The sequence below is a fragment of the Phocoena phocoena genome, chromosome 8, assembly GCF_963924675.1.
Source record: "Phocoena phocoena chromosome 8, mPhoPho1.1, whole genome shotgun sequence".
NCBI classification, from domain to species: domain Eukaryota; kingdom Metazoa; phylum Chordata; class Mammalia; order Artiodactyla; family Phocoenidae; genus Phocoena; species Phocoena phocoena.
In genome coordinates, this window is record NC_089226.1 from 60550870 (window position 1) to 60575498 (window position 24629).

Sequence of the window (24629 nt, forward strand, 5' to 3'; positions counted from 1 at the left end):
AAATTTACATCCTCAAATTGAGAGCTAAAATCAAGATGAAAAATCCTACATGAGAAAGTCCCATAGACAAATGGAAACTTAAAGGACTACACACTGATGTTATTTTAAAAAGTGCTAACTAGGCAGATTTCTGAAGAAATCAAAGAAAATATAGCATGGGTATGCTTGTTCTAGTCACTCCTTGTTCCATTTATAGGAAGAGATCAGGCTAACTTGCTCTCTGAGAGGAAAGAGTTTAAAGCCAATATAAGATCAAATTCCAGCCTCCAGCAATGCCCACTCACATGCCTAACTTGCTTCTCTATGGGCGAGTTTTAGAGGGTTGTTAAAGTGTCCTTGAGAATGGAATTTTAAATTGGGAGGCAGCAAAAAATGTCAGTGAGAAAACTAGAAACAATAAAAAAAAAATCTAGACTGGATATTTAAGATGTAGTATTATAATGAACTCATGTAGATGTCTAAACACAAATATAGATAACACAGGATTCTTAATGTGAAAGTATAAAGTTGTTTCCTTAGGGCACCAAGTGACCAAAGATATATATGAAGGCAGTAAGATAATTAGATATAGAACAAGTTTACAGACACATCAAGACAAACTGTAAAATAAAAAAAAAAGACTAGGCAAAACTAATCTATGTGACAGAAACGAGACTGTGGTTGACTTCTTGAGATGGATACAGAAAAGAACTTTCCAGAGTGAAAGAAATGTTCTATCTCTTGATTGAGCAGATATATGTCAAAATTCATTGAAATGAACACTTAAGATCTGTGCACTTCACTATATGTAAATTGTACCTCAGTTAAAAGGGGGGAAGGGGGAATGTAATGACATTTGTCAAAACCCAAATGAGATGTTAAGTCAACAGAGAAAAAGCAAACTTTAAGCATCCCATCAAGATACTTCAATCTTGTCGTTTATACTGTTTCATGGATTAGTGTGGAAAAACTAATCAGTTCATTGTTGGGGACAAAAAAGAAAAGCACAGAACTGAGGTGATAATAACCATAGCAACCACTAACATTTGAATGCCTATTCTAGTCAGGCATTATGGTCTACTCAAATCTCAAAAATCTCATATGATAATACTGCTATAATTTTAATTAAAAAACCAATAAACAATATGTGAGTTTATAAAGCTAGGAAAAATTATGAGGATAGTCTCTCTGGCTACAAAATTTGGGATATTTAAACTATACCAGGATAATTAATAAAATGAATTTTAACTACTCCAAAGGTACAAAAAAAAAGTGAATTCCAAATCAACCAAAGCATCAGTGAGAAGTGTTTAAGTGTTAACTTCCATAAAATGCAATAAAAAACATTTAGAAGTTCAGATAGCTGACTTCTATTATGTTGAAAATCAGTGACAAACAGGAGGTCTCATATGACTGGTAGGAGATTACTTAAGTGCCAATCTGAATCTGACCTGCTGGATGCATATGGTAAGTATTATTTTCTATTTCTTCTCGGTCATCCTGAAGTGACTCCTCATGAAAAGAGGTCTCTTCACTGCTTCCTTCCAGCCCATTTCGCAAGGCAGCATGCATGTTTAACGCAACAATGGTATCATCCACACTGTTGCTGCTGTTATGTTTATTTCCAGCACTCTCTGGGGTTTGAGGAATGGGTTTGGCAATAGGGTTAGTATAAAAACGTGACACAAGAGAATCATCATCTCCATCCTGCTGATGGTTTTCGTCGACTGGTTTGCTCAGAAAACTGAATCTGAAAAGGGAGAAAATAAATACTATCTTAGTCCCTTGAGTAGAAACAGTAGTAAAATGGTAACAATCAAACATTGCTAGGCTTTTACTAGCTTCTGGCACCGTTCTAGGTAATTCCATGTATTAAAAATTCACTTAATACTTACGGTAAACCTGTAAAATAGGCTATCATTCTCTGTATTTTACAGAAAACTCGGACACAGAAAAATAACTTGCCAAGGTCACAAAGCTATTAAGTGCTAGAGTTGGGATTGTAACCCAGGAAATCTGGCTGTAGATTCCACAGCTTTAACTGACCTATTTTCATGAATGAATGAACCTGAGCGTCACAACATTTAGTTTAAAGGGGGAAGGGGGTGTCTACTATGTGGGGTCAAATAATCAGTGGTGAATTTCAAAATAAAAAACTGAAAATTTAAAATTTTTAATATTATAATCAATAAGGTATTAATGATTCACTTATGAAAACTCAAACTAAAATTTTATCCAAAGAGAAAAAAAACAGGAGTGCAAAGACATATATACAAGGATTTTTCACTGAAGCATTATTTTGAATATAGGAATACCAAAATAATCTAAATGTCCTCTAATAGAGAACTGATTGAATTACCTTACATTTACAATAATGGTTACAGACTCATTTAAAAAGAGGAGGCAGGTTATTCATATTGATACAGAAAGGTGTTTTGTTTACAGTAAATGGAAATAAGCAGGTTACAGAATATTATTTTGTGCATAAACTCTACAATATATAAGAATATATTTATAAATAAATTTTTAAACTGTAAGAATATATACTGAACTCTTAAGAATTAGTGTATATACTTGTACTTCCTCCTTTATATATTTCTATACTTTTTTATTTTTTTGGTTTGGTTACAGTGACTGTGTATCACTTTAACAACCCCATCCAAAATGACATACATGGATACCAAAATAGTTTTGCAGAAATGAATCAGAAAAATAATTTTAAGGTCTAAAGTACTCAAGAAGCAACAACACAACATAACTTCTAGATGCTGATATGCTGTAATATTGGGTTGGCCAAAAAGTTCGTTTGGACTTTTCCGTAAGATGTTATGGAAAAATCCGAACAAACTTTTTGGCCAACCCAATACTTCTAACTTCATACAATTTCATAGAATGAATAAATTCTAAGCTCAGAATCTTTTCTAAATGAGCACAAGGCCCTCTACCAGAAGTAACCCAAATGAGAATTCAGTTTACCTCTCTCCATTTTCTGGATAATCAGATGGTGAAGCTAGATCTTCTGAATCACGATTAACAGGAGAGAAGAGATTGCTATTGTTAAGGTTTTTCAAAACCAACTTCTTAATGCTCTTCCTATAAACAGAGACCAAAAGAAAAAAAAGAAAGAACTCAGGCACACATAATTACATCAAAGACCATCTTAAAACCTTAAGTGGAAAGAGACACTCTTATTCAATTCATATATATCTAAAATTGACCTAACAAGTTCAATTCACCAACTTATCCCATAAATACATAACCAGAACACAAGGTCTCAAATGTATTACACTCTGGTGTTTGGAAGAATAAGCTAAGCACATCAAAATCAAGTAGGAAATCCCCCAGAAAATACTCTTCCCTTTCTGAACTCCCCGAGCATTTTGTTCAGACACTAGTTTACTCATCACACTGTCAATATTTCAATTACTTCTCTACATGTCTTTTCTCTCGTTAAATACTTTTTCTTTTTTGGCAGTCAGGATTTATGACTGCTCCTGCATAGAACTTGGCACGCTGCCTTGAAGGAAAATAGGATAGATGTTTGTTGATTAAATGAAAAAGGTTTCTTTAAAAAAAAAAGACAAGAAAGAGGAGTAAAATCCCCTGATATCCAATGATGGAAATGACCATGAATACCTAAAAAGTTCGTTTGTGTACAATAGGTTTATTTAAGGCAACAACCTCTACAGCATACCAGCTTTAAGTAGAAAAACAATACAAGAGATCTTAATCAACCTCCACTTAAAAAGTCACTGGATTACCTAATGCATTCCATTCCCTCTTTTAGAAAAACCAACCATTGGGAATTCCCTGGAGGTCCAGTGGTTAGGACTGCACATTTCCACTGCGTGGTTTGATCCCTGGTTGGGGAACTAAGATCCCATATGGTGTGCAGTACAGCCAAAAAACCAAAAACAAAGCAAAACAAAAAAAACCCCACCAACCAACCCGCCTCCCCACCCCCTGCCTCGACCGCCGCCCAAAACCAACCATTAAGTAGTTAGGCCACTCTCTAATTTATTCTAGTCTCAACAACTGGGTTATATAGTAACAAACATCTAGTGTTTGTTCCTTACCTATGTATGCTATTTATACTCCCTATAGTCATGATGTTATTAAATAAGTATTAAGTAAGCCAATGAAATAGGCACTTGACAATAAAAAATTATTATTTCCATGAAAAACAAAAGTTGCTCTCCTATTAACGGTAGACTAGGTAATGCAGATTAATTCTCCTAGGAAGGATTACCAGAAAACTCAGAGCTCTTTCTAGGCATTAAGAGCCAACAAGATAGTAAAAAATGACTCTACCAGCAACCTGGGGGGACAGTGGTACGGGGAGCTGTCCAATATTTTGGGTTGCTTTTCTCCTGGAGACTTTTCGGATCCAAAGGGAAGGCTGAGAGGCTGATGGTGAACTTGACAAGTCTTGTGGGACCAGGGAGGCAGAGATAAGTCTAGAGCCACCAAGGGGGTGGGTCACTAGTAAATGCCACTTGTTTTGTGTTGGGACCTGAAAAGTCCCTACCTCTGGAGTTAAGAAAGAACTAAAAGTAAAAAGCACACGGTCCTAAGTTCAGCTATGACTCATTTCATAAGCACTGTCATAAAAAAAGAAAAAAAAACTCTGAAGGTCAATATCATCATCCTTGAATTCCAGTTACTGCCAGTTTTCTTCAAAGAAGATAAATGGCCAATAAGCACATAAGACACACAACATCATAAAGGGAATGCAAATTACAAGCATGAGGTACCACTTTACCCCCACTACAATGGCTGTTATAAACAGACAGACATACCAGAAAATAACAAGAGCTGACAAGGATATGGAGGAAATTAAAACATTGTGCACTGCTGGTGGGAATGTAAAATGGTGCAGTGGCTATGGAAAACAGTTTGGCAGTTCTTTTTTTCTTTTTTCCTTTATTTTTTAACATCTTTAGTGGAGTTTAATTGCTCTACAATGGTGTTAGTTTCTGCTTTATAACAAAGTGAATCAGCCATACATATACACATATCCCCACACCTCCTCCTTCTTGCGTCTCCCTCCCACACTCCCTATCCCACCACTCTAGGTGGTCACAAAGCACTGAGCTGATCTCCCTGTGCTATGCGGCTGTTTCCCACTAGCTACCGATTTTACATATGGTAGTGTGTATATGTCCATGACACTCTCTCACTTCGTCCCAGCTTACCCTTCCCCCTCCCCGTGTCCTCAAGTCCATTCTCTATGTCTGCGTCTTTATTCCTGTCCTGCCCCTAGGTTCTTCAGAACCAATTTTTTCTTCTTTTCAGATTCCATATTTATGTGTTAGTATACGGTATTTGTTTTTCTCTTTCTGACTTACTTCACTCTGTATGACAGACTCTAGGTCCATCCACCTCACTACAAATAACTCAATTTCGTTTCTTTTTATGGCTGAGTAATAGTCCATTGTATATATGTGACACATCTTCTTTATCCATTCATCTGTCAATGGACACTTAGGTTGCTTCCATGTCCTGGCTATTGTAAACAGAGCTGCAATGAACACTGTGGTACATGGCTCTTTTTGAATTATGGTTTTCTCAGGGTATATGCCCAGTAGTGGGATTGCTGGGTCATATGGTAGTTCTATTTTTAGTTTTTTAAGGAACCTCCATACTGTTCTCCATAGTAGCTGTATCAATTTACATTCCTACCAACAGTGTAAGAAGGTTCCCTTTTCTCCACACCCTCACCAGTGTTTTTTGTAGATTTTTTTGATGATGGTCATTCTGACTGGTGTGAGGTGATACCTCCTTGTAGTTTTGATTTGCATTTCTCTAATGATTAGTGATGCTGAGCATCCTTTCATGTGTTTGTTGCCAATCTGTATATCTTCTTTGGGAAAATGTCTATTTAGGTCTTCTGCCTATTTCTGGATTGGGTTGTTTGTTTTTTGGATATTGAGCTGCATGAGCTGCTTGTAAATTTTAGACATTAATCCTTTGTCAGTTGCTTTGTTTGCAAATATTTTCTCCCATTCTGAGGGTTGTCTCTTCATCTTGTTTATGGCTTCCTTTGCTGTGCAAGAGCTTTTAAGTTTCATTAGATCCCATCTGTTTTTGTTTTTATTTCCATTTCTCTAGAAGGTGGGCCAAAAAGGATCTTGCTGTGATTTATGTCAAAGAGTGTTCTTCCTATGTTTTCCTCTAAGAGTTTTATAGTGTCTGGCCTTACATTTATGTCTTTAATCCATTTTGAGTTTATTTTTGTGTATGGTGTTAGGGAGTGTTCTAATTTCATTCTTTTACATGTAGCTGTCCAGTTTTCCCAGCACCACTTATTGAAGAGGCTGTCTTTTCTCCACTGTATATTCGTGCCTCCTTTATCAAAAACAAGGTGACTATATGTGGGTGGGTTTATCTCTGGGCTTTCTATCCTGTTCCATTGATCTATATGTCTGTTTTTGTGCCAGTACCATACTGTCTTGATGACTGTAGCTTTGTAGTATAGTCTGAAGTCCAGGAGCCTGATTCCTCCAGCTCCATTTTTCTTTCTCAAGATTTCTTTGGCTCTTCGGGGTCTTCTGTGTTTCCATACAAATTGTGAAATTTTTTGTTCTAGTTCTGTGAAAAATGCCATTGGTAGCTTGATAGGGATTGCATTGAATCTGTAGATGCTTTGCATAGTCATTTTCACAATGTTGATTCTTCCAAACCAAGAACATGGTATATCTCTCCACGTTTGTAACATCTTTAATTTCTTTCATCAGTGTCTTCTAGTTTTCTGCATACATACAAGTCTTTTGTCTCCTTAGGTAGGTTTATTCCTAGGTATTTTATTCTTTTTGTGGCAGTGGTAAATGGGAATGTTTCCTTAATTTCTCTTTCAGATTTTACATCATCTTTCACCATCTGAAGAGTTTGAGAAGGACAGGTGTTAGCTCTTCTCTAAATGTTTGCTGGAATTCGTCTGTGAAGCCACCTGGTCCTGGGCTTTTGTTTGTTGGAAGCTTTTTAATCACAATCTCAATTTCAGTGCTTGTCATTGGTCTGTTTATATTTTCTCTCTCTTTCTGGTTCAGGCTCGGAAGGTTGTGCTTTTCTAAGAATTTGTCCATTTCTTCTAGGTTGTCCATTTTATTGGCATATAATTGCTTGTAGTAATCTCTCATGATCCTTTGTATTTCTGCAGTTGTTATTTCTCCTTTTTCATTTCTAATTCTACTGATTTGAGTCTTCTCCCTTTTTTTCTTGATGAGTCTGGCTAATGGTTTATCAATTTTGTTTATCTTCTCAAAGAACCAGCTTTTAGTTTTATTGATCTTTGCTATCATTTCCTTCATTTCTTTTTCATTTATTTCTGATCTGATATTTATGATTTCTTTCCTTCAGCTAACTTTGGGGTTTTTTTTGTTCTTCTTTCTCTAATTGCTTTAGGTATAACGTTCTGTTGTTTGAGATGTTTCTTGTTTCTTGAGGCAGGATTATTTGAGATGTTTCTTGCTTCTTGAGGCAGGAATGTATTGCTATAAACTTCCGTCTTAAGAACTGCTTTTGCTGCATCCCATAGGTTTTGGGTCGTTGTGTTTTCTCCATTGTCATTTGTTTTTAGGTATTTTTTGATTTCCTCTTTGATTTCTTCAGTGATCTCTTGGTTATTTAGTAGTGTACTGTTTAGCCTCCATGTGTTTGTATTTCTTTTTACAGACTTTTTTCTGTAATTGATATGTAGTCTCAGAGAGTTGTGGTTGGAAAAGATACTTGATACAATTTCAATTTTCTTAAATTTACCAAGGCTTGATTTGTGACCCAAGATATGATCTATCCTGGAGAATGTTCCATGAGCACTTGAGAAGAAAGTATATTCTGTTATTTTTGGATGGAATGTCCTATATCAATTAAGTCCATCTTGTTTAATGTATCATTTAAAGCTTGTGCTTCCTTATTTTCATTTTGTATGATCTGTCCATTGGTGAAAGTGGGGTGTTAAAGTTCCCTACTATGACTGTGTTACTGGTGATTTCCCCTTTTATGGCTGTAAGCATTTGCCTTATGTATTGAGGTGCTTCTATGTTGGGTGCATAAATATTTACAAATGTTGTATCTTCTTCTTGGATCGATCCCTTGATCATTATGTAGTGTCCTTCTTCGTCTCTTGTAATAGTGTTTATTTTAAAGACTATGTTGTCTGACATGAGAATTGCTACTCCAGCTTTCTTTTGATTTCCATTTCTATGGAATATCTTTTTCCATCCCCTCACTTTCAGTCTGTATGTGTCCCTAGGTCTGAAGTGGGTCTCTTGTAGACAGCATATATACACATCTTGTCTTTGTATCCATTCAGCCAATCTATGCCTTTTGGTTGGAGTATTTAATCTATTTACATTTAAGGTAGTTATCGATATGTACGTCCCTATTACCATTTTCTTAATTGTTTTGGGTTTGTTATTGTAGGTCTTTTCCTTCTCTTGTGTTTCCTGCCTAGAGAAGTTCCTTTAGCATTTGTTGTAAAGTTGATTTGGTGGTGCTGAATTCTCTTAGCTTTTGCTTGTCTGTAAAGGTTTTAATTTCTCCGTCAAATCTGAATGAGATCCTTGCTGGGTAGAGTATTCTTGGTTGTACGTTTTTCCCTTTCATCACTTTAAGTATATCATGCCACTCCCTTCTGGCTTGTAGAGTTTCTGCTGACAAATCAGCTGTTAACCTTATGGGAGTTCCCTTGTATGTTATTTGTTGTTTTTCCCTTGCTGTTTTTAGTATGTTTTATTTGTATTTAATTTTTGATAGTTTGATGAATATGTGTCTTGGCGTCTTTCTCCTTGGATTTATCCTGTATGGGACTCTGCGCTTCCTGGACTTGATTAACTATTTCCTTTTCCATATTAGGGAAGTTTCCAAATATAATCTCTTCAAATATTTTCTCAGTCCCTTTCTTTTTCTCTTCCTCTTCTGGGACCCCTATAATTCGAACGTTGGTGTGTTTAATGTTGTCCCGGAGGTCTCTGAGACTGTCCTCAATTCTTTTCATTTGTTTTTCTTTATTTTGCTCTGGGGTAGTTATTTCCACTACTTTATCTTCCAGGTCATTTATCCGTTCTTCTGCCTCATTTATTCTGCTATTGATTCCTTCTAGAGAATTTTAAATTTCTTTTATTGTGTTGTTCATCATTGTTTGGTTTGCTCTTTAGGTCTTCTAGGTCCTTGTTAAACGTTTCTTGTATTTTCTCCATTCTATTTCCAAGGTTTTGGATCATCTTTAATATCATTACTCTGAATTGTTTTTCAGGTAGCCCGAACAGTTTGGCAGTTCTTTAAAAGGTTAAGTATAGAATCAATGTATGACCAAACCATTCAAGTCCTGGATATATACTCAAAGGAATTGAAACTGGGACTCTGATACTTGTACACCAACATTTATAGCAGCAGTATTCACATAGCTGAAAGGTGGAAACAACCCAAAAGTCCATCAATAGATGGAATGGATAAACAAAATGTGGGTTAACCATACAGTGGAATATTATTCAGCCTTAAAAAGAAATGAAGTTCTGGGCTTCCCTGGTGGCACAGTGGTTGAGAGTCCGCCTGCCAGTGCAGGGGACACGGGTTCATTCCCCGGTCTGGGAAGATCCCACATGCCGCAGAGCAGCTAGGACTGTGAGCCATGGCCGCTGAGCCTGCGTGTCTGGAGCCTGTGCTCTACAACGGGAGAGGCCACAACAGTGAGAGGCCCACATACCGCCAAAAAAAAACAAAAAACAAAAGAAATGGAAGTTCTGATACATGCTACAACTTAATGAACCTCTAAAACATTATGCCAACTAATGAGAACATACTGTATAGCACAGGGAACTCTACTTAATGCACTGTGCTGACATGAATGGGAAGGAAGTCCAAAAGGGAGGGGATATGTGTATATGTATGGCTGATTCATTTTGCTGTACAGCAGAAACTACACAACATTGTAAAGCAACTATACTCCAATAAAATTTAAACAAATAAAATAAAACATTATGCCAAGTAAAATAATCCAGACATGAAAGAAAGAATAAATTCTGTATGATTCTCTGTATATGAGGTATATAAAATAGGCAAATTCTTACAGACAGAAGGTAATATAAAGGTTAAGAGGTTAACAGGTTTCTTCTTCTGTGGGAAGAAGAAAATAGGGAATTATCACATGGCAGGTACAGAGTTTCTGTTTGTGATGATGAAGTTCTGGAGATACTGGTGGTGATAGTTACACAATATTGTAAATATACTTAACACCACTGAATTGTAATTGTACGTAACATAAATTTTACCATTTTAACCATTTTCATGTATATTTTACCACAATAAAAATTAGTAAGTAAAAAAATCACAAGTCATTCACGCACACATTTGTAAAAGCTGTTAAATATTAAAACAGATAAATTTAGGAAAACTGAAGATGTGTTCATATACGTTTTTGTGATTTGGAGGTTAAGGAAATAAAGTAACTGAAATATCCAAACCAAATAAATCACTATGTATGTAGAAGACCTAAATGATTAGCAAGCTTAGTTTAATTTAATATCCCCATACCCAACAATTATGGAATAAATATTCTTTTCAAATACACATGGAATGTTTATGAAAACTAACCACATGTTGGACTATTAAAGCAAGCCACAAGTTTCAAAGAACTGAAATCACCTGAAGTACTCTTTTCTTTTGCACATAAGCTAGAAATCAGTAACAAAGAGATAACTTAAAAATCTCCATGTTAGGAATTTATATTCTTGAATAACCCAAGGCTCAAAAAACCCTATGAAAATCAGAAAGCATTTATCATATAATTATTTTTTGAACATTAAGAGTACTCCATATCAAAACTTGTAGAGTACAAATAGAGCTGAACTAAAAGGGAAACTGACATATCTAAATGCATAATTAATATTTGAAAAGAAGGAAAGATGAAAATTAAAGCTAAGCATCCATTTAGACAAAGGACAGAAAATTAAATACCATAAAAAGAGGGGGGGAATGGACCTCCCTGGTGGCACAGTGGTTAAGAATCCGCCTGCCAACGCAGGGGACATGGGTTCGAGCCCCGGTCCGTGAAGATCCTACATGCTGCGGAGCAACTAAGCCTGTGCACCACAACTGCTGAGCCTGAGCTCTAGAGCCTGCGAGCCACAACTACTCAGCCCGCACACCCAGAGCCCATGCTCCACAACAAGAGAAGCCACCGCAATGAGAAGCCTGTGCAGCGCAACGAAGAGTAGCCCCCGCTCGCCACAACTAGAGAAAAGCCCGCATGCAGGCAACAAAGAACCAATGCAGCCAAAAATAAAATAAATAAATTGTTTTTTAAAAAGAGGGGGGAATGGACTAAAAATAAATATTAGTGAAAATATGATAAATAAAATTAAAAATTAATGAAAGAGGAATTAGACTCGAGAGCATCAATAATGCCAGAAGTTAGTTCTTTGAAGTGGTCAATAAAACTGGTAGATCCCTGACCACATTGCTAAAATGAGAAGGTACAAAATACCCACATGTCAGGAATGAAAACACAGACATCCCCACAGATTCTACTAAAATGAAAAAGACAGTAAGGATATTTTTAAACAACTTTATGCCAGTAAGTTTGAAATTTTAATGAGCTGAAATGAATATTATAAGAACATAACTTGTCAAAAGTGACTCAAAAAAATGAAAAAGCTGATGTCCTATAACTTTAAAGTCAATAATTAAAACAAAACACTTTACTACAAATAATACTTCAGACTCGTATCTTCACTAGTATCCAACATCTAATGGAAGGGGGGGTGGGGAAAGGCCTATCTTACCCAAAGTCTTCCAGAGAATAGAGGAAATGATACAATTTGTGAGGTCAGCCTAATTTTTATACCAAAACTGGGTAAGGAAATTATAAGACAGGAACATCCAAGACAATCTAAATCAGGAACACAGAAGGCAAAAAAAGTCCTGGACAAAATTTTACATGGTGAACTCTACAAGAAAGTAAGTTGGGCTTCCCTGGTGGCACAGTGGTTGAGAATCTGCCTGCCAATGCAGGGGACACGGGTTCGAGCCCTGGTCCAGGAGGATTCCACATGCCGTGGAGCAACCAGGCCCGTGCGCCACAACTACTGAGCCTGCGCGTCTGGAGCCTGTGCTCCACAACAAGAGAGGCCGCAATAGTGAGTGGCCCCCGCTTGCTGCAACTAGAGAAAAAGCCCTCGCACAGAAACGAAGACCCAAAACAGACATAAATAAATAAATAAATAAATAAATAAGAAAAAAAAGTTAAAAAAGAACGTAAGTTACCAAACACTATCAGGGTCTATGGAAAGAACTTAGGAGCCAACATAAAAGGGTACCTTCTGGCCAAAGAGCAAACAACCTAGTGATCACAGAAAATATTAGCTGTAATGGATGGAAACACAGCAACAGGGGTGGGGTGGGGGGCAGGAGAGAAGATGGCTTAATTAAATGTTTCACATGAAGAACATACAAGTAAAAAACAAGGAACTAAATATGAAACATAAAAACCATGTCAGGCAAATGTGAAGAGGACTGGAATCAGAAATATCAAGGTGAGACAGGTACAAAGAACAGACACAAGAAGCCAAAGAACAGGAAAGTGTTGCACAATTTGTGAAGCAAAACTATGTGACTTTGAACACCAGGTTTATTTCAACAATGAAATATTTCATAAGTAAAAACAAGTGACAGATTCATGTATATTTCGCCATATTTACGTCACTGCCCTCACTTGGCTTATAGGAATATAGGGATATAGGAATAAGAGTTACTTGTTTGAACTTGTATTGAACTTGTTTCCCACAACCTTGCTACATTTACTTATTAGTTCAGAATTGACATACAGTAAACAGCACATATTAAGTTTTGACATGTGTATAAGTTTTGACATGTGTATACGCCAGTGAAACCATCATCACAATCAAGAAAAACAACACAGCCATAAATACCCAGAAGTCTCCTCATACACCTTGTAATCTCTCCTTTCTATCCCTCCAAGACCTCTCCCTCATGCCCAGGCAACAACTTGCACTTTCCAGTATTTTCTATAAATGGGGCAGTGGGGGGAGAGACTATCTTGATAAATACAAGACAGAATACCATTCAGTCAAGTCATGTTTGAAACAAACATTGAAAAAAAAACTGGAAAATAAAATTACATCCGCTTGAAAAAATATATATGTGTATTTAAAACCAGAAACATAACAAAATACCCCCTCTGCCTGACAGTCTTCCCTATCCCTCAGAGAAGCTTTCCTTCATCATTCTGTTAGTCTCTCCTACAGTGGCAATCTCTACTTCTGTTACTTGTCTCACTTGTGATTATTTTGTCAACATCTCTCTTCCCCCATAGTTTGTGACAGAGGAATGTGTCTTGTTCACAGCAACTAAGCCCGTGTGCCACAACTACTGAGCCTGTGCTCTACAGCCTGCGAGTCACAACTATTGAGGCCCACATGCCTAGAGCCCATGCTCCACAACAAGAGAAGCCACTGCAATGAGAAGCCCGCGCACTGCAACGAAGAGCAGCCCCTGCTCGCCGCACCTAGAGAAAGCCCTTGCGCAGCAACAAAGACACAACGCAGCCAAAAAAACAAAACCCCCCACAACACTGTAATCAACTATATTTCAGTAAGTTATTTCAAACTTAAAAAAAAAGAATAAACACACATGCAAACGAACAAGCATATAACTTGAATAGAGAATCACCTAATACATCAAAGTAGCATTTAAATTCCCTTGGGACTGGTGCAGTTTGTTTAACAAATGATGCTGGCATAACTGGCAGAAAAAAAAAATAAATAAAAGAACATGGGGAGTTCTGACAAGAGAAAAGATGGGTAAAATTTAAAATAGGGTGGCCAGAGTAGTATTCACCAATGTGACATTTGAGTAAAGAGCAAGAGAGTTAGCTATTAGGATTTATGGGGAGAAGTGTTTTAGGCAAAGAGAACAATTGGAGGAAAGATCCAAAGGCAATAGCATGTCGTTCTTGTCCTAACAGCAGCAAGGAGATTATGGTGGAGTAAACAGTGAAGACAGTAGTAGATGTGTTTACAGAGGTAATGGAACGTCAGATCTTATAGGGCCTCATATGCCATTGTAAGGAATTCAGCTTTTACTGGGTGAAGTATGAACCACAATTGAGTTTTGGACAGAAAGTGACGTGGTCTGACTTAAACTTCAAAGGAATCACTGTTAGCTTTATTCTGAACAGAATGCAAAGGAACAAAGGTAAAAGCAAAAAAGATCAGTTAGGAGAATATTGCAGTAATTCAGTCAAGAAATGATGGTGCCTTGGGTCAAGGTAATTAGTAGCAGTGAAGGTGATAAGAATTGGTCAGATTCTGGATAACTTTTTTTTTTTTCAGATTCTGGATAACTTTTAAAGGTAGAACAAAGATTTGCTGATGGCTTAGATATGGGATGTATGAAAAAAGTCAATGATGATTCCAAAATTTTTGGCCTGAGCAACTAGAGTGATAGAAATGCAATTATCTGCAACAGGAAAGGCTTTGGGTGGAACAGCTTTAAGGTGGAAGATCAGTTCAGTTCTGGACATGTTAATTTTGAAATAAATGTCTATTAGACATGCAAGTGGAGATGTTGAGTAGGGCTGGATATTGGATATGAGTCTGGAGTTTGCGAGAGAGGTCCAGGCTGGAGATAAAAGTTTGAGAATTAGACTACAGATGATCAAAAAGTCTTGAATTGGGGCTTCCCTGGTGGCGCAGTGGTTGAGAGTCCGCCTGCCGATGCAGGGGACACGGGTTCGTGCCCCGGTCCGGGAAGATCCCACATGCCGCGGACGGGCCCGTGAGCCATGGCCGCTGGGCCTGCGCGTCTGGAGCCTGTGCTCCGCAATGGGAGAGGCCACACAGTGAGAGGCGCGCGTACCGCAAAAAAAAAAAAAAAAAAAGTCTTGAATTAAATTAAATCACTTTGGGAGTGAGTAAAGATAATGTGATCAAGAACTGAGCCTAGGGGCACTCCAATTTTAAGAGGCCAGGAAGAAGAGTAACCAGCAAGGGAGACAGAAGGAGCAACCAGTAAGGTAGGAACAAAACTAGAAAAGTCGGGGGTTCCTGGAAGCCACATTTCCAGGAAAGTAAATCAAGGAAAAGTGACAGGTAAACCGTGTACTTCCAATACATCAAGTAAAGACTGTTGAGAGCAACACCACAGAAGTAGAAGCCAGAAAGGGGATACCATATTAACAGCAAAACGTGTGCTTTCCCACTCCAATCCTCTCTATTTGTGTATCATATTTGTAGATCCTAAGACCTGGTGAAATTGCCCTGAAAGTTGTTGATCTAATGACTGGACTAAAAAGGGTGACTCTAAGCCCTTTTTATTTACTCTGTGCCGAACAATTTGCTAAATGCTGGGGACATAAACGTGAATAATACACAGTCCCTGCCTTCAAAATAATCCAGTGATGTTCTAAAGAAATGCATAAAATCGGACTTTCCATCTTTTCTGAAGCAGCTGTCCAACATACTTTTAAGAGAAAAAAAGGAATGATAATTTTTTACACTTTATAACATTCACAGACTAAGAACTATAAGAGATGAATTTCTACTTTTCCCCCGAAAGCTTTAAAAAAAAAAAAAAGCTTTCCTTTCTGATTAGAAAAGTATTCGGTATTTTAAAAAAGCCTCTGTGTGTGTTTAGCAATGCATCTAGAAAAATAAACTTAGAAATAAAATGCCCTGAAATTACATCTCCAGAAGTTAACTACTGTTGACACTTTGGTATGTATTTTTCTTGTTTTTTTCCCCCATGTATATATATTAACACTCTAATAAGGCATGTTTGCATACTTTAAGTATAATTTTCAGTGTTTACCAACAACTCTTCTACATACTTTCCTGAATTTATTTTCAATGTAATTAGTTATTATTTTATTATTTAATATCTATATGTGTAGGAATGAAAACAAATGTGTGTATACGTATATATATTTTTTCTTAACTAGTTTGGCCAATTTGAGTTGTAAGAAAACAGTGTCTTCTGCTTAAAACAATGTAAGCACTAGCACTAGCTTATCAAAAACAAAACCAAATAACACGATATAGGCAAAACTTGAAGGATGTTAACCAAAACATGTTAACTATGATTATCTCTGGGAGTGACTGAGTTATTTTTATTCTTCTTCATGATATTCTGCATTTATCACATTAAGAAAAAAATGTATATATAACATTCGTAGCACATTTAAGTAAACAGTTTTACACTTAGTTTATATTAATATTTTACATCTAATTTAACAGAAACTCACTTGGGCATGAATGCTCCATTGGCTAAGGATGGTTCATCGTCATCTAGCCCATCGAAGAGGTGTGACTTGGCTGTGCCTGTTGTTTGTAAAGCCTTCGGTCGGACTCTGGTGGCAGGGCGGGGTGTCAGTTTATAATGCGTAGGTGTTGTGAGAGCCTTCTGGGCTGCTGGATTTGTCGGTTTCAATCTCTGAAAAACAAAAAAATCAAGGACAGTTCTAGTTTAACTCAAATATGATACTGGCCTTAAAAATCAGAAGACCAGAGTTCACACCTCATCTCTGCCATCACCTGCTAGATCCCTCTTGGAGTCTTGGCTCTCAGAACACAAGGATTTCCCACCCAACTTTGTATGTAAGAATGCTAATTAGCATTCTTACATACAAAGTAATGCTTTGTAACTGAATGCTAATGTAACTGTCTTTATTTCTCTATAATTGATTTTCATTCATCTCCCCAGCCCCCATTTCAATGGGTTTGTCTGACTTGTTTCAAAATGTAATTGAGATACTGCATCTGAAGTGCTTTGTAAATCGAAATGTACTAACATATTAATATACCTTGTGCATTTCTTTTCATCTTACAAAAGAGAATAGCCTGCAGTTGTTTTGCTTTCTAAAACAAAGATGACAATATTTACATTCAATTTTAAGAAAATACCAAAATAATTCTAAGCCTAATTATTTTTCAATTAAACCAAAAATCTTATCCTTCAAGAAAAACTGAGACACAGCCATAAATATTCAACTTTTATGCAATCTACATCACTTTGAAAAAATGGATAGATATTAGCCTTTATTTATCCACCATTTAATAAACGCTGATAATTACCATGAGTCAAACACTAAGAATAAAAATAATACATTGGGACTTCCCTGGTGGTGTAATGGTTAAGAATCCATCTGCCAATGCAGGGGACACGGGTTCGAGCCCTGGCCCAGGAAGATCCCACATGCCGCGGAGCAACTAAGCCCATGTGCCACAACTACTGAGCCTATGCTCTAGAGCCTGCGAGCCACAACGACTGAGCCCAAATGCCACAACTACTGAAGCCCATGTGCCTAGAGACCATGCTCCGCAACAAGAGAAGCCACTGCAATGAGAAGACTGTGCACCACAACGAAGAGTAGCCCCCACTCACTGCAACTAGAGAAAGCCGGTGTGCAGCAACGAAGAAAGAGAGGAAAGAGAGGAAAGAAAGGAAAGAAAAGAAAGAAAGGAAAGAAAAGAAAGAAAGAAAGGAAGGAAGGAAGGAAGGAAGGAAGGAAGGAAGAAAAAGAAAAGAAGGAAAGAAAAGAAAGAAAGAAAAGAAAAAGAAATTTAAAATAATAATACAAATACTCTCCCTGATTTTTGAGGGTATTAAAAGTTAGTGGAGGAGACATACAACTAAATTAATTAGTCTTCAGGTTAGTTAGTTTTTTTTTTTTTTTTGCAGTACACGGGCCTCTCTCACTGTTGTGGCCTCTCCCGTTGCGGAGCAACAGGCTCCGGACGTGCAGGCCCAGCAGCCATGGCTCACGGACCCAGCTGCTCCACGGCATGTGGGATCTTCCCGGACCAGGGCACGAACCCGTGTCCCCTGCATCAGCAGGCGGACTCTCAACCACAGCGCCACCAGGGAAGCCCTTCAGGTTGGTTTTGATGGCACCTTTACTATGTCTCCATAGTATCTTTAGGATGTTATACATTTGTTTTTCTAAACAGTATACATGGGATTATATAACCACTTGAAACAACAATATCTAAAATATAAAACCTGTCAGTTTATTCTTCTCTTCACAATGCAGACTGTTTACACTTCAGTAACAACAAACCTTCCCAAATCTCTTTTGTGATCTTTCACAATTCTGTGCCTTTGCTTGGAATGTCTTAACCTAGATCTACCAACTTCTACATATGTTCTCAAAAAGAGTTAAACCTTACCTCTTCTGAAAACCTTTATCAAACTCACCCAAGAATCTATGCTCTTCCCTCTGTGATATTTTTAAATATTTATTAACATGAAATTCACTAACATAAAATTCACCATTTTAATGCATTTAATTCAGTTGAGTTTTAGTATATTTACAAGGCTGTACAACCACCAACCACTAAATTCCAGAACATTTCCCTCATTCCAAAAAGAAATCCCGTGCCTCCCAATTCCTCTCTTTATCTCTCTCTCTTTTTTTTAACATTCATTTATTTTATTATTTATTTATTTAGCTGTGTCAGATCCTAGTTGTGGCATGTGGGACCTTTTTAGTTGCAGCATGTGGAATCTTTATTTACAGCATGTGGGATCTAGTTCCCTGACTGGGGATCAAACCTGGGCCCCCAGCACTAGGGAGTGTGGAGTCTTAGCCACTGGACCACCAGGGAAGTCCCCTCTATCTCTTGGCAAGCATGTACTTTCTGTCTCTATGGATTTGCCTATTCTACACATTTTATATAAATAGGATCATGTGGCCTTTGCGTTTGGCTTCTTTGACTTAGCATGTTTTCAAGATTCATCCATGTTGTAGCATGGATCATCACTTCATTCCTTTTTATGGCTGAATGATATTCCATTATATAGACATACAACATTGTGTTTATCCATTCATCAGTTGATGGGCTCATCTATTACTGCATATACTATACTAAAGCTGAGTAAATTTAACCATGTACAGGTCTGATCTTCCTCACTAGATAGCAAGCTCTTAGAGAATAAATTTTTGTTTACTTTTATTAGGTATCCTCAGTGCTGAACACAGTAACTAGTGAGACATAAATGGCTAAATAATAATTTCTGTATACTGAGCAACTTACTCTAATTCTCAACACTGAACAGAATTGCTATTCCCATTCTACAGATGAAACACATTTCAGAGAGGCAAAAGGAGATGCCCAATATCTCACAGACTGTAAGTGGTAAAAAAGGATTAAACCGACCAAAGACTACTTTTAATGCCACAACACAGTGAGCACAAGATCATTTCTAGAGCCTAAGAGATTAAGACAAAGCTATGTAGAAATCAGGAGAAAAGAATTTTGATTTGCCGCTTAAGACATTATGATGTTAGAGAAATCAGCCTCTGTGAGCCTTAGTTTGCTCAACTATAAAATGAGTATAATATCTGCCTCATATCAGGGCTGTTGAAAAGTCTCAGCCTTCACTTCCAGTTCAACACTTATTTCACTGTCATGCTGCCTTCCAGATACAAAAATAATTTACCCCCTGGCCTAGTGAAAAGCGTAAATAATGCGTCTTAAAAGCTTAATTACACCTAAGTTTCTCCTACTCTGAGAACAGATTTTATACAAACATCCTAAACTTACCTCTTCTTTCTTCTTAGGGTCTGACATGGGATTCCGAAAGAGAGGAGAGTCTCCAAAAGGTGAGTATGTCAGACTATTGATGTGCTGTTGGAGAACAGCCTGCTGGGCAGCAGAAGCATTTGGATCTGTCAAAGCTTTTTAAAAAAAGAAAAGAAAAAGCAAGATGTCAGTCCAAGGACCCAGTGCCTTAAATCAAGAGAACTTGAGATTCTCTTCAAAATGTTCAGACTCACTCAGTGGCATTACTGGTTGAGAGCAAAGGAGCAAACTGTGAAGAAAATCAACAATCAAATAATCTAAAAGGTCGAAGATATGTGGAGCACTTCATAAGAGACAACACACATAAAATTTTACTTAGGTGTTCATTATTGCCAACAATCAAAGAAATGTAAACCTAAACAACCGTGAAGAAATTTTATATCTACCTCATTATCTATCAATGGCATAGCTATATAAAAAGGGATCAGTCTGACTTCTAGAAACACTGCAAATTGGTTTAATGTCTAAAAGAAACAATATGACAGTACACAGAGCAAGTAATGTTTTTATATTTTTTAACCTAATTTTAATCATAAAAATCTAACCCAAGGACTTAATCAAACTAGAAGGAAAATAAAGACATATTTGTAAGTGTTCACTGAACGTTATCTGTAATGGTCAAGACTTGGAAACAACCTACGTCCAACATTAACAGTTGTAAAAATCATGATTCATCAACATGGTGGATTAAGTAGTTGTTAAAAATGACAATGTGGAAATAAAGTATCTTTGATTTAATTTAATAAGTAAAAAATTCCAGAATAAAAAATATTAAATATACTGAGAATATAGAGGAAGAGGGTAGCAAATGAAAATGGCTGTTAAGGCATCCTTATATTTACTATTTGCATTTGATATTCATATTACATTTAAGTAAAAATTGAAAGGAAAAAAAGATCACCCCATTTTCTTTCAAAGTGTAAGAACAGGGCTTCCCTGGTGGCGTAGTGGTTAGGAATCTGCCTGCCAATGCAAGGGACACGGGTTTGAGCCCTGGTCCAGGAAGATACCACATGCCACGGAGCAACTAAGCCCATGAGCCGCAACTACTGAGCCTGCGCTCTAGAGCCCGCAAGCCACAACTACTGAGTCTGTGTGCTGTGACTACTGAAGCCTGCGTGCCTAGAGTCCATGCTCTGCAACAAGAGAAGCCACCACAATGAGAACCCGTGCACAGCAAAGAAGAGTAGCCCCCGCTCGCTGCAACCAGAGAAAGACTGTGCACAGCAACGAAGACCCAACACAGCCAAAAAAATAAAGAAAGAAATAAAATAAAGAAATAGAGAAAAAAAAAGTGTAAGAACAAACGTCATCAGACAGGAACAATGATCTACAATTGTACACAGTAAAAAGAAAATAGCAACAAAAAAACATGCACTGTACCCTGACTGATGAAGAAACCTCTTCACAAGATAAATATTAAAAAAAAAAAAAATACTGGTAAAAAAAATCATATCAGGGCTTCCCTGGTGGCACAGTGCTTGAGAGTTCGCCTGCCGATGCAGGGACATGGGTTCATGCCCCGGTCCGGGAAGATCCCGCATGCTGCAGAGCGGCTGGGATAATCCACAGAAAAGAAGTGCCACAAACAAAAAATTTTGAAAAATTTAATACAATGGAGCAGAGTAGGGGGTGGGGGAGTGGAGAGACAATAGCAGCATCAACAACAAACTCAAAACAGTTAAAATAAAATTAATGAAAAGGGGTAGATCCACTGTAGTCAAAGTAAGCATTCTTAAAACTGGATGTATTCACTAAATACTAAAACACTGTATGTTGATATTTTAGGAGAGGGTACAAATTTGCTCAGGATTGTGAAACCCAGAGAAGATGTCAATTTAATGATCATATAGTACAGCATCTGTATTCAGAAAGTTCCTAAATCCAATTTAAGACTACTGGTGAGAAAAAAATACAGAAAAGTAGCCACCCAATAACATAATGTTGTTCTGTGGACTATTCAATAAGACTAAAAAAACCCTGGATATTTTTAATGAACTCTGATATTCACTAGTCAGTTTGTTACCTGACAGCCAATTATACATTAAAAAAACACTGATCAGGGATTTCCCTGGTGGTCCAGTGGTAAAGAATCTGCCTTCTAATGCAGGGGATGCAGGTTCACTCCCTGGGCGGGAAACCAAGATCCCACATGCCGCAGGGCAACTAAGCCTGCGCACCACAACTACTGAGCTCGCGTGCCTCAACCAGAGAGCCTGCGTGCCGCAAACCACTGAGCCCACGCACCCTGGAGCCCACACACCACAACTAGAGAGAGAAAAACCCGCACGCCAGAACTATAGAGAAGCCCCCACGCAGCAACTAAGACCCAACACAGCCAAATAAATAAATTAATTAAAAGAAAAACACTGACCAGCACTAGCTGATCCCACCATATAACAAGTATAGGTCACTCCTCCTGGGTATGCTCAAATAAAAACTTCCTCAACAAATTCAAACATATGTAATTAGGAAAGTGTGTGAGGATGTCTTTATTTCTGTATGTTTAAATATGAAATTTTCTCTGTTAACTGAATTATTTCAAATAAAATACAGAAAAGAGAGCTGATAAGTTAGCAAAAATAAGAGAATAAGCAAGCATAAGCACTAGTTAAGCTATCATTTACTGGTGTTATATTCAGTTCTGGTCATAATAATCTGAAAACATACTGAAAAACCATATCATAACCAAATGATTAAAGAGATAGAAAAAAGGTATAAAAATCAAGTCTCCTGAGACCAGAAGAAACTGATACTTTATCTGAAAGAAAGGCAATAGGTTACCACAAGAAATTGTAGGAGACTGATTTTGCTTGGCTTTAGGAGATAGAAGTAGAACCACCGGGTGGAAATTCTATAAAGGCAGGTTTTGGTTTCTAACCAACCTGAACAAAACAATGGACTGGACTAACCTGTAAGAAAGCCACCATAGCCAAGGCTTTTAAGTAACGGACTCCCACAAGCTCTAAAGCACCTTATAACTAAGACCCTGTGATGCAAAGATGTACATTCTAAATCAATACAACTACATTTAAATGAGCAGAAACACTACTGTATATAACTGTAATATCAAATTCATGTCAGGAACTTTTTATTGGCTTTGGGAAAAGATGGATTATTAAAAACCATTCAAAAGCTATCTATGTAAATAGCAGGTTATGGTATTTATGCTACCTCCTACTAAAATCAAAACTAAGGAAAACAAATAAAATTTGAATATAATTTTATGATAAAACTGATTCTAATTTTCACAGAGAAATTAGAGTTCTAATTCACCTCTGCTAGCTCCAAAGACCTAATTTAAAGCTATGGATAAAACAAATTAAAATATCTACACAGCCCACAATGACAAAGAATAGGAAGGTAGTAAATGAACAGATGAGAAAATATAACAAATGCCTAGAAGAAAGAAGTGGACAAGCAGGAGAGAGTAAACCATACCTTGGAGTACACTCAAAGGGGATTACAGCCAAAAGGAGGGACTATCTGCCTGAAGCACAGAAAGCTGAGAGATTCAAGAAGACTAAATTTGATGAACTGAGACTGTGGAAGGAGAGAAGAACCAATGCAAAGCATATATACACAACAACTACTATACCCTGTCATCCTCCTAATCCCTGATGCTCAACAGATAAGTCAAAATATCAGAGAGAGTTCCTCTGATGAAATCAAGTTAACAAGGGGACCTGTATCATCCCAGAGCTAAGAATGTGATATTCTAACATTTAGAGGACCCTTGGCTAATAGCTGGTCCCTGGGCTACTTATCAAATGAAATCTACTGATGAAAATGCTCTACCCAGATACACAAGTTGCCAGTGAGATTTTTATTTTATTCTTAAATATGACTGTAAAGCATCACTGAGTATTAAAGAGTAGGATCAAAACAAAAATAAAACAAAAAAAACACAAAAATAATCCTGAAGATTTAAGGAACAGAAGAATTCTAAAAAAATTTTAATGCCAATTAAATTCAGTTTCAAGAAAAAAAGCTGCATCTAAGAACTGGATGCTTAAAAAAAGGAACTTCCAGAGAATGAGAAAGACAATTAAAAAAAAATCCAAAAGGATGATTCAGAAGACAATTAAAAAAAAACTTCTAGAAAGTAGAAACATGGGTGAAAAAAATCAAATGTTAAGACAGAAAAGGTCTAGGAATTCCCTGGTGGTCCAGTGGTTAGGACTCGGCGCTCTCACTGCTGGGGCCCAGGTTCAATCCCTGGTCAGGGAACTAAGATGCTGCATGCCTCATGGCGTGGCCGAAAAAGAAAAAAGACAGAAAAGGTCTAAGCAAATCACTGAAATTTCAGAACAAAGGGACAATCCTAAATGGTTGTGAGCCTGGGGGGAACAAGTCTCAAGAATCAGAAAGGCATTAGACTTCTTATCAGAGATGGTTAATCCAAGAAGTATCATCAAAGTTCTGAGGGTGAATTACTTTTACACCAGAATTCCATAACATTAAAGTGTGTGGAACAAATGAAGATGTTTTCAGAACTGTAAGTTTACCTTTCATATCCATGTTACTTGAAGACACATTCCAGAAAATTTAGGAAATAGAGGAAAACCCTATATCCAGGACATAGCAGTCCCCACTGAGTAGATGTGAAGGGAATATACTAGAGCAATGCTGAAGGCCTAGGGAGTAATCAGAGTTCATACTGCTACAGGAGGACAGAGAGATCAAAGAATGAGGTATCCAGGGTAAAAGAATTCTAGTACTACCCTTAAGAATTTGGACTAATGTTAAGAAGGTGATATGGGCAGGTAATGTAATGCAAGGAAAAAAATTAGAAGTTCCAGGACAAAGAAAAAGCTGTATGAGAAAAGATTACTTGGTTAAGTAGCAATATTTTCACAGTTATAATAAAATGCTATGCTCATTTGAAACTTTTATTCTTTCCCCAAAGAAAAAAAGACACTAATTATTAGGAGAGAGTACTTTATCAACACAAAAATATAAAAAGGGCAAAGAAATGACAGAAAAAGAAGGGTAAGGAAGAGCACTATTAGCCTTACTTGACCAAGGGGACTCAAGAAGTACTATCTCCCA

The 24629-nt window shown here is 37.2% G+C and overlaps 1 protein-coding gene and 1 non-coding gene across 2 annotated transcripts in view; one reads left to right on the forward strand and one right to left on the reverse strand.

Moving 5' to 3' along the window:
- Window positions 1-24629, reverse strand: part of NUP98 (nucleoporin 98 and 96 precursor) — a 98758-nt gene that overhangs the window by 33755 nt on the left and 40374 nt on the right. Inside the window, exons 13-16 of the mRNA XM_065882522.1 lie at window positions 19539-19672; window positions 16238-16425; window positions 2956-3072; window positions 1431-1729 (exon numbers count right to left, since the gene is read on the reverse strand). Of these exons, the coding sequence (XP_065738594.1) occupies window positions 1431-1729; window positions 2956-3072; window positions 16238-16425; window positions 19539-19672 (738 nt within the window). The remainder of the gene's footprint in view (window positions 1-1430; window positions 1730-2955; window positions 3073-16237; window positions 16426-19538; window positions 19673-24629) is intronic.
- Window positions 23736-23807, forward strand: TRNAE-CUC (transfer RNA glutamic acid (anticodon CUC)). The gene has a single exon. It is a non-coding gene; the product is annotated as a tRNA-Glu (tRNA).